At 36.2% G+C, this 10,673-nt stretch overlaps 1 protein-coding gene across 1 annotated transcript in view; it reads right to left on the bottom strand.

Moving 5' to 3' along the window:
- Window positions 1-821: 821 nt before the first annotated feature.
- The window catches only part of LOC145766083 (diacylglycerol kinase beta-like), a 31,438-nt gene continuing 21,586 nt past the window's right edge, over window positions 822-10,673 (bottom strand). Inside the window, exons 21-24 of the mRNA XM_082577741.1 lie at window positions 9,725-9,899; window positions 8,596-8,713; window positions 4,352-4,412; window positions 822-3,290 (exon numbers count right to left, since the gene is read on the bottom strand). Coding sequence (XP_082433867.1) covers window positions 3,180-3,290; window positions 4,352-4,412; window positions 8,596-8,713; window positions 9,725-9,899 — 465 coding nt within the window. The 3' untranslated portion in view covers window positions 822-3,179. The remainder of the gene's footprint in view (window positions 3,291-4,351; window positions 4,413-8,595; window positions 8,714-9,724; window positions 9,900-10,673) is intronic.

The following is a 10,673-nucleotide window of genomic DNA, read 5'->3' as shown; positions in this document are numbered from 1 at the left end:
AGCGCAAATGTTCCAATTTGTTCTTTTTTTCGTTAAGGTTATTTTATCTTATTCCTTTTTTGTCATTCATGAGAAAAACTACTATTTATCAGTTGTTATGAAAACCGAAACGCTTAGGCCTACTAAACATAAACAGCTGTCTTTTGTGTGTAGATCTGGCCATGTTCTTTAAGTTTTTTTTATTACAACAATTTTGTGTTGTTGCATGCAATTGAATTTGTTCATCGACGAGTTTAAAACGTTCGCTTTTTAATTTTATTCACCATCATGCGTCATTTGTAGGCCAGGGTTGGCTATCAACTATTTTCACAAATTGCGATCTGATCTTTTTTCTTCCTCCGATAGTCGGCGAGTTTTATTTATTACTGTCACAGATTTTATGAATTGCTAATAAAATTAGCCTATTTTGTTATTCAATGATGTTGCAATCTTTTAAATGCAATGCAAAAATTTGCATGGGCATTCAATTAAATAGTTCTGAAAGTTGAAATGTGGTCTGTAGTTTAGCAAGTAGGCTAAGTGAACTCAGGTATTAAGGATTGTTTCTAAAAAATGTAAGATATTTTATAAATAACCCCATATCTCCACACAGTAGCGTTGGCAGGGGGTCAGGGGGTACTTTTGGACCCTACCTTTTGTGACTTTAGGGGTAAAAATCTTCCAAGAAGCCCAGAAACGAAAAACACACGTTGCATTCTTTGTATTCCTGTTGTTTTCTGAGGTATCTTGTTAGAGAGGTATCCCTGACAACCTCATTGGTACCGAGCCCAAATTGTCTCTCATCTGCCTTGTTTCAACGTCATGCAAGTGGGTCAACAAACTACTGTACCATAAATTTATTCGAGTCATGAAATTTTGCTTTGCAAAGTATCAACAATTAGTTGAGATCGTCGTGCGGCATTACAAACTTACAATACAATACAACACATGAAGAAGTTTTGAGTAAAATTGGGTGTACACAAAAACGAGTAAGATGTTTAGAGCAGTTCATAAAAAAAGGAAACATCGATAAACTTCATTAAAAGAAACGTTCTATAGACATTGAAAGCAAGGCAGTACATAAAAAAGCAATGTAATTCTATAAACAGCAAGTGCCTTGTTTCTGCAGAATCTGTAAGCTCAAGGTATATGTTCAGTTGCCATATCCGCATGGAGCAGATTGGACATCAACATAGATTATTTATTTCTATGAGTCACGGTGTTGAACTAGCTCATCAGTGTCGCTAACTTGAGTGCGGTCTATGCCTGAATGTTGTCTTGCAATTGTTTTAGTTGTCTGCAACGTTTTCTCTTTCCGTTGACTTTACATTCTATGCCGGTTTCGCTGACTGCGCATTTTGATCTTTTAGTGTGGCCAAACAGTTTTAGAACTTTATTATATTGTAGCTCAATATACACTTGCTTCCTAATATAGCTACAAAACTGTAATAACTGTAATGCGGTGACATATCTAGTGGTTTGCGCAAAAGAAAAAACTCATCTTTAGCGGCCATTGCTCATATTTATATTTTGAATACCGTAAGTTACAAGCAAAGACTAAAGACAGCGTCCATTTATTGTATATGTCTTGAAAGGTAGTGGCTCCTACATGTCATTTGAAAATCCGACTGTAAGTAGACCTAAGTTGTTGTGAAGCCTCAAAAACATTACACAGTAAATAGAAAGCTTTGACAGTAGTGATATAGTGTAAGTTGGAAAAAAGAATAAACTAAAATGGTGTGAAATACTCAATCTAAATACGAGTTCGAATCTCAATATCAGTCTACATGCGCAAAATAAACACATTAAAAACTAATACAGGCAGTAATTGTAAAACACGTAACCCAAGTGCATACGAACCGAATAACACAATGAGACCCGATACAAAAACATAAGCTTGAGTTTGTCTAGTTCGCGTAGCTTACGATACTGCATAACTTTGAAAACTATAACGCAGTATTAGCAAGCGTTTTTTTAATTTGGTAGAAATCAAAAATACATTGTTTCAATGAAATTTTTTTTTACAAGTGACGTCATTCAAGCTTAACAAAAATTAGTAAAGTAGAAATATGTTTAAGCGAGAAACTTGGGGCACAAAGTGTTACAAGTGACGCCAGGGGGAGCGCTGCCCCCAAATTTTAACAACCTCTGATCTAGTCATTGTGGTATCATCAAAACATGCAGTTTTTATTCATTAAATTTTCATATAATATAAACGAATTTATTTTCACATGAGTCAGTTCTATCATAAACAGCTAAACATCGATTTCGGTCTGCTAGCAGCTAGATCATCTTCAGTTGAGTTTATTCAAAAAGAATCATGCGTCATTATCTTCTTATATTGTCACTATCTTATTATATTTGAACAAGCTTAACTGAAGATGATCTTGCTGCTAGCTGATCGAAATCGATTTTTAGTTGTTCATGATTGAACTGACTCGTGTGAGAATAAATTCGTTTAAAGGACAAGACATAACCGAGTCGTTCATATCAAGCACTGTTGCGGGTTTGACACCTGTCAGAAGATATTTCATTTTCTTGATTAATTTTTTTTGTTATGAAACAAAGGTTCGTTGATAAGTTATAAGGTATTTTTAACATTTTTCTTTTGTTGACGTTTGGGCTGTTTTTCAGCTGCAAAACATTGATTCATCAAACAAGTTTTGCTTACTCGACAAAACTGACAAACCGATAAAATTGTTTTGTCATGAACAAATAACCTTACTTTTTTGCTCTACAGTAGTTAAGTTACGTTTAATTTAACAATAAAAAATCATAAGCTTAAGAAGATAGACCTATATTCTATAAAATGACTTCAACATGGATATTGTTTATCCGTAATTTGAAAGGCTGCTTCGATTGAAACTGAAAAAGTACTTCGACTTTTCTGAGCAAGACATTGATGTTCGAAAAATTTATCAAATTTAAAAAATAAAAAACAGAAATTGAAGTTATCATAAACAGTTATTGCAAAGAAAACAAAACACATAAAACAAGTACGCTACTTTAAAACTGAAGCTCTGTAAAGTAAAAAGTAAAGTCAAATATATATTTTCACATTGGTTCAAGGTGTGCCAACAGCGACAACAATAACTAAACTTTCTTTAAAACGCAATTAAACAACTTTTGACTGTTTGAAAAAGTTACTTAAAGGTTCCGGTGAGTACCCAATGACGTGAGGATGACGTCATTGTATCCTCTTACTCTTCGGTTTTTGGCTTTGAAGAACACAGGCAAGAAAAGATGGATGCTCGCTTTGGAGGAGGAGTCGCTGACAGCATCGGGACTTGGTTTTTGTGAGTGATGTGGATCTAAAAAAAAGACGGAGCAAACCGGTTTCAACAGGTGGTCACTTGTGATACTTGTCATCCGCTTTTGAACAATTTCTTTGATTTTTTGTTTGTTGACCGTAAAAGGATAAAGATCAGCTTTTTTCAGATCATGTTTTGTACATTTAGTAAGCTATCTTTTTAGTAGCGTTACCCTCTTGATGGAATAAACTCTCTCCCAGTTATAAAGCCTTGAGATTTGGTTTATGAAAAGAAAAAATAAGAGACGTTCTATCTGGTGACTAACATCAAGAAATGTAGTAGCGTGAAACAATAGACAAATATTTTGAAAAATATTTTATTCGACAATAAGTTTTAATTCGAAAATTAAAGTATCAGCTTGTGGTGTTTTGACACATGACTAGGTTAACTTAAGGTCAAATAAGCTTCGAAGTATACAACATACAAACTTGCCCTTAAAATTTATAACGCTTATCCTGTATTGAAAATTGAATGACGCTGTTCACTGTTCAGCATGCATTTAGTTGATTTTAGTAGCATGGTCCTGTGTTTTGCTATGCTAGACAGGTAGTCACTACCTGCTTTAGCTCCCTGAAGAAGTCAGTCGTGTCTGATTGTTGAAACGTTGAAATAAAACAGAGAGATGCTGTATACACCTTGTGATAGTTTAGCTTGATTTGCACCAGTAGAACACATCATGTTATTTAGCTTATCTTGTATTGATTGATTGATTGGTTGAATCTTTATCCTCGAACTGGGAAAGCTTCTTGCAGAGCTTAATCCTGGAAGTTTCGCATACTTGTAGAGGCTTTGAATCACTGACGCAGGCCCGGTCACCGAGATTGACAGAGTGAAGTTTCCGATTGTTGAAGTCTTGTTGCCAGGGAATTATTCCATCCATTAGATGCCGCTGAATGGAGAGCAGTCCTTAACGTGCCTTGCTCAAGCAATTGTTACTATTAATGAGTTTTAATACTTTTATTGGGTGATAAAGTCGTTCTTTATACATTTTTTGAAACAGACCAAAGCTACGGCCTACGGCTTTGCCAGAAAACTTTCCACTGAATCTACAAGACACTCACATGGCAAGGAGACTGCATCCATGGTTCTCCATCTACTTGCATTGGAAGTAACTTCTTTGTTCTAAAGATGTTGCATCATAAATTTTATGTTGAGTAAACGTCAAGTCCTTCTTTAAGTAGCTTTGTCAAGTCAGTCTTTAAGGAGTTCTTTGTCAACTAGCGTTAAATACCATACCATTACATGTGGCCTACCTAGAGTTGTTGATCACTAGCTAAAACCAGCAAAGTCTTGTTGAAGAAACTTTTATAAATTAAGTTATCAAGGTATAATCGTTGTGCAGTGCAAAGCACAACAAACCAATGAGTTTACTTCACACCTATTTTCTCGACATCTTACTACAGTATATTGATATCATTGGTGGATCTCCGCTTTGACAAACGTCACTAAGCTTCAACTGCATACGCGCAAAGATCCAGCAAGGTCCTTGCTCAGAAGTCAACACATAACTGGACTTCGACGTAACGACTTTCGTTTCTGCCAGTGTGGAACCGAAGAACAAGCATACGCTTTCCTGTCAGTTTCTCAAACAGGAAACGAAAGTCGTGTACATGTTCGGTTTGTTTGCACATGCTATGAAAGTTTGTAGTACATATTATTCCTGCACATGTTCGAGATATAGAGAAACTTTAGCATTGACTGCTCAACTACAGTTTTGCTGGAGAATACGTATTATGTTAAGCAGATACATATGCATTAGGATGTTTCATTTTTTCACGATTTTTGAAATTGAAAATGCTTGGGGTCTAATCAGATCGGATGTTGGCCACATATAGCCGATCCAAAATATTTTTTCGATCGGACGACTTTTAGAGGGTGCGCGACCCCCCCAAAGTTTAAAAATTTGAAGCGTGGGAAAATTTGCAGGAAGTATGCGATATCTCGGTAACGGAAGGAGATAGGAAGACGTGTAAGGTGTCAACTTGTTCGGAATGGCCAACTTCCTATCTGCGCTTAATACATTTTACTACCCTATCTGCAACGGAAAAAAAGTTAATTGCGAAAAACTGTTTTTTTCATATTTTTGATGTTTTCTTCCCAGTTCTACAGAAGCAAAACCCTTCCAGTAACTGCAGTGATGACAAATGACATTTTTTACGAACAAAAGGTTTTGTTAAATGCACTTTGATCTAACAATGCAGGTGGACGACTTGTAGAATATTATACTGTGCTTTTTAAGTTTTCAGAACTACATTCTTGTTCGAGTTTGTAGTAAGAAGATTTGTTAGTTATAATATATAGGGTTGTTTTGAGAAGCTCCGGTTGCAGGTTGAGTCGATGTCATTCGCCATCTGCTGGTATAATTTACCATGGATTGTCATTGCAGGTGTTAAGATTTAAGTATTGGCTATTTGTACCCAGAAGTAGTTAGTTCAATTGCTATTATGCCAGAAACAAGACTTGACGCCAGTGAGACATTGTAGAAATTTGAAAAGCTGCCAGGGAATGTACTACCCACCAACATAAGCGTTCTTCACCACTACATTTTTTATGCAAGCAATGCAGTGAAACGAATCCCAAGTTCTTTAAGAAGCCTCCATGTTTTGCTGATGTCAAGGGACAGTTGATAAATGATATAGTTCATGTTTGGGTTAGTGCCAGCCTTCCGGTGATAAGCATCATTCGAGTTGAGACCAGGTTAAAACTGCTCATAAACAAATTTAAGGCAATCAAGAAAAGAAAACAGCCACAGACGGGAGCGACAGAAGGTATATTCCATGAGCTGTTTGATATCTGCAAGTGTAAATGTGCCATTCCATCACAGGTGAAGTTTTACAACGGTAGACTTTCTTGTAGCTGTCAATGGATGCACCGTATCCCAGAAGAGGAGGTTGAGTTTTTGCAAGATCAAAGTTCTGCTAGAAAGATGTTTATTACTGCATCTCGCGACAGATCTTTTACTTTAAGGGTAAAAAAATAGATTGAGTCATCAGAGCTCTTACCAGCAAAAGTTACCAAGTGAAGATGAACCATCTTGCTCTTATTCAACCAGCTCAGAAACTTCCAGCCTGGTAGCACAGGAGAGGCTAAGGCGAAGACCTGCAGATATGATTACACCTGATATAACCGTTTCCAGCAGTGAGTCTTCGGAAGATGAGACACGAGGCTTAATTCTTGATCCTGATTTCGACAAGACAGCAGTAACAGGTGGCAAGATGTACACAAAAAAACGAAAAATTGCCGTAAGTTCTTTAAGCTGTATGTTAGCTGACCGGCGAAACACTTCTACTCGCCAACAATCTGACCAGTTGCTTGCATGTGCTGGTGACGATATTGCTGCCTCACCGACTACCATGTATAGATGTAGGGAGAAAACAAGAAACCTGTGTTTAGAAAAATGTGATGATGACATCTCTGCTTCCGATTTCCTGCAGCTTCATTATGATGATCGAAATGTGAATGGTATGGATCGTTATGTGTTTTTGGTTCAAACGCATGATCGAGCAAAGAACAAAACTATGGAAAGAGTTATCGGAGTAAAGTCTTTTCTCAAGGAAATTTCTGTTAATAGTGAAGCTGTCTTTAATGCGATTATTGGTGCATGTGGTGCATTTAAGCAATGCTGAAGAATAATCATTAAGTATTACATGCCGGCAGTAATTTTTATTCTTGGGTAACATGCCCGAATTTTCGTTCTACATGATGTTGCTTATTTGTTTTGCTTTCACTGGTCATGACTGGGGGATCCCTGTTCCTGCGTTTGAGTACCTCTAGTCCGCAAGTATTGTACATACTGTTGAATTTATGATTTTCTTCGCGTTCACATGGTGTATGACTCTTGATTTGCACAGCCACGTCAATGTCAACTGTTTTGTTTAATTACTCTGTGTTGGTAGCTTATGCTAAAACGTTTACATGTGAGAGACACTGTGCGATAGGAGATGACGGTATTCTAAGCCAATCGTGAAAGGAAGTCCATTGTTGTGTAACATTCGATGCACACTTGTACCCTATGCCATAGCACATGTTTGTTGCTCTCTATAACTTGTAATCACTGTAGTTACTAGTTCCAAGGGTTTTGCTTCTGTAGAACGAAACATCGAAAATATGAAAAAAACAGTTTTTTGCAATTAACTTTTTTTTCGTTGCAGATAGGGTAGCAAAATGTATTAAACGCAGATAGGAAGTTGGCCATTCCGCACAAGTTGACACCTTACACGTCTTCCTATCACTTTCCGTTACCGAGATATCGCATAATTCCTGCAAATTTTCCCACGCTTCAAATTTTCAAACTTTGGGGGGGCCGCGCACCCTCTAAAAGTCGTCCGATCGAAAAAATATTTTGGATCGGTTGTTTGTGGCCGAAATCCGATCTGATTAGACCCCAAGCATTTTTGATTTCAAAAATCGTGAAAAAATGAAACATCCTAATATGCATATAATGTTGCTAAGCTACACTTATCAATACCGTTATAAATGATGGGATTTGCACAGCAGTTTAGGTTCTCGACATTATTTACAACATCATAAACAATTTTGCTACAAATTACATTATTTTCAAGTTATTCAAGTAAAATCTAAATGAGACTATCGTCGTCTCGAAGCTGAATAGTGCAAACGATTCTTGGCCATTCGGGTAATAATGATAATAATGATTCTTGGCCATTAGGGTTAGCTAGCTCTTTCTATCAAGCTTGTACTTTTAAGTTTTGAACGTACAATTACAGCTTTACGCAAGAATTATTCAAAGACAATTTTTCCGGTAATTCCAGCGCAATAATAAACTAAACTCATTACATTGTTTTTAATATGAACATGATGCATGCAGTGGCGTACGCAAGGAAGGGGGTATTGGTTCACGGTTCCCTTCCTTTCAAAAACTTTTGCGCGAGATATCAGATATTTGATAACAACGGTTAGAAGGCGCCAGATGCAGTTTGTAGGTCATATTCACAGACATGGAGATTAGGAAAAATTAGCACTATTGGGGATGATACAGGGAAAACGAATCAGAGGTCTACAAAGGTTAACTTATTTAAACAGCTTGAATCAATGGGCCACACACATAACAGTCAAAACGAACGATTTTTTTGGAATGGCAAATGACAGAGAAGTTTGAAAGACCATAATCGCCAACGTCTGTATCAAATCAGGCACATAATCATCATCATCATCATCAAATATTAAAGTGTTACTCTTTCCTAAAACTTCAGATTGAATTGAATACCTTCCTTCACGTTACAAAATCCGGCGAATACCACTGGATGAATAAATAAATATTTTTCCAGAACATCTGCTAACTTACGTGATGACAATATCACTGCCTTGGGCAAGTCTTTTGCCTTGCTTCAAACCCACTACCATTTGTCCAACTTCCATGGCATCATCCACAGCTACAACCTCCAGCAATTTGTCACCAATGTCTAAACGGAAGCGGTGGTTGCAATATTATTTCAAAGTGATTTTAATCAAAGAAATCGATATTTTCTGAGTTGGTACAACGCGTTGTAAAATCCAATTGGTTATCAACATATTTCCAGTTGCACACAACATTAGGTGTGACTTTTACAGCGGGATCATTAAATCATTTTCAAAAGCAAAATTAAAAAGATTTGTTGATTGGGTCGCCTGCAAGCAAAACTTTAACACGCTGATAAGAATGCATGAAATCTTAACTAAGTAATGATTTTATCAAAGAAAACGTTAGTTCAGAGTAATGGTGATGGAAAAAGGAGTAATTGGAGATGTGTTTCATGAGGAGAAGAACTAGCTAAAAGTGAAGTAGCCTACTGCCAAACGTTTGGTGGTAAATGCGCAAATTGGGGACATATTTAAAAAAATAGCATAAAAAAAGTTATTTTTTCGGTTTAGTTGAAATAGGTTTTTCGTATAATTTACTATGTTATACTTTTAGTTTAAAGAAGAGATTGGAGACTTAAACGTTTGTTTATTTCATAAACGTGATTTGTGTTCAAATATCGTCAGAAAAATACGTTTTGGTTCGTATCTCCATGCGTCACACCGCTAGATGTCACGCGAGATAAGCAGTTTTATCTATGTCGAAAGGACAAACTCAGGACTTCAGTGAAATTTAGCGAAAAACTGTTGGATAACCCAATACGATAAAATCATTTAGAATTGCATATTCTCGTTTGCGAATAAAAACAAACCGGTTATTTTTGCTTTCACATTATTGAAATGAAATAGGTGAGAAATACTCTAATGTACTCAATGTTTTAAGAAATTCATCTAACTAACTATAAGATGAACTACTAGATTTTTCTTTTCAACTTAAGTTTTTCTAAGTAATAAATTATTACAATAACCAGGAAATGAGCTCATATAAACAAGCTAAACTTCATAAATGTTCATAAATTCACTTAAAAAAAACACCAAACTTACACGTGCAAGCCTGGCAAAGAATTTAGGCTTACCTTGTACAGCATATTTCAGAGACTGTTTTTCACTGAGCTCTGCATCTCGAAGTTTAGATTTCCTTTGTTTGGTTGGTCCCCATATGTTAGTACCACCATACACGCTTGGGATATTTAGAATTGCAATTCCTTGGTAACGAGATTTTGTCCAATTTTCTAGTTTCTTCCCATCAACCTATAAAGTGAAATGCAATGCTGGAAGCTGTAAAAGCTTTGACTGGACTTTACTCGTAGCCTAACTTAACGTAAATATAGCCTTAACCTGTTAACCTACAAATAACTGCATTTTTACAGGTTAACAATATGTAGACAATGTTTTGTTAAAAAAAATACGTAGGCCTATGTAAACTATATAATAATATGCGCAACTCATCGTGGTTGTATACCAGTTGATAATAAATGTCAGTTGGTTATAAACTAGCATTCATTTCCCTTTGACGTTTCATATCAGTAAATTTTAATTGGACGTGATCGGCACAGCCACCTATATCTGAGCTTCGTTAGCCTACTGGAAACATGGCCCAGGGCTTCCAAGTTTGCACAGCGTTGAGGTAGCAGTTTTGGCGGGCAACACGCCTTAAAAATATATCGGTTTTCGTAAATTCTATTGAAATTTACTAACACAAATTATGCATAAGAAAAAAACGCTTTCCACATTAAATTATTCATTACTGTACATTCAAGCGTTGAAATTCTTGAAAAATAAGGAGATGAGAAAGTTGCTCCATATCGCTTTCTATCATTACGTTTGTGCCCAAAGAATGTTTACTTAGAAGAAAAATATTTAGAAGAACAGATAGTCAATCTTAACGTTGACTGATCCAGCAAACCAGTCTTTTTTGCGTTGCGTCAACGTTTGTAGACATTGTAAAATAGTAAATATAGACAATGTAAATGAATGCAAAAAAGGACTCATTTCCTGGCAAAGAAACAGATCTTATTTACAACC

This window comes from Aplidium turbinatum, chromosome 3 (genome assembly GCF_918807975.1).
Source record: "Aplidium turbinatum chromosome 3, kaAplTurb1.1, whole genome shotgun sequence".
NCBI lineage: Eukaryota > Metazoa > Chordata > Ascidiacea > Aplousobranchia > Polyclinidae > Aplidium > Aplidium turbinatum.
This window is presented reverse-complemented; position numbering and strand designations above follow the sequence as displayed.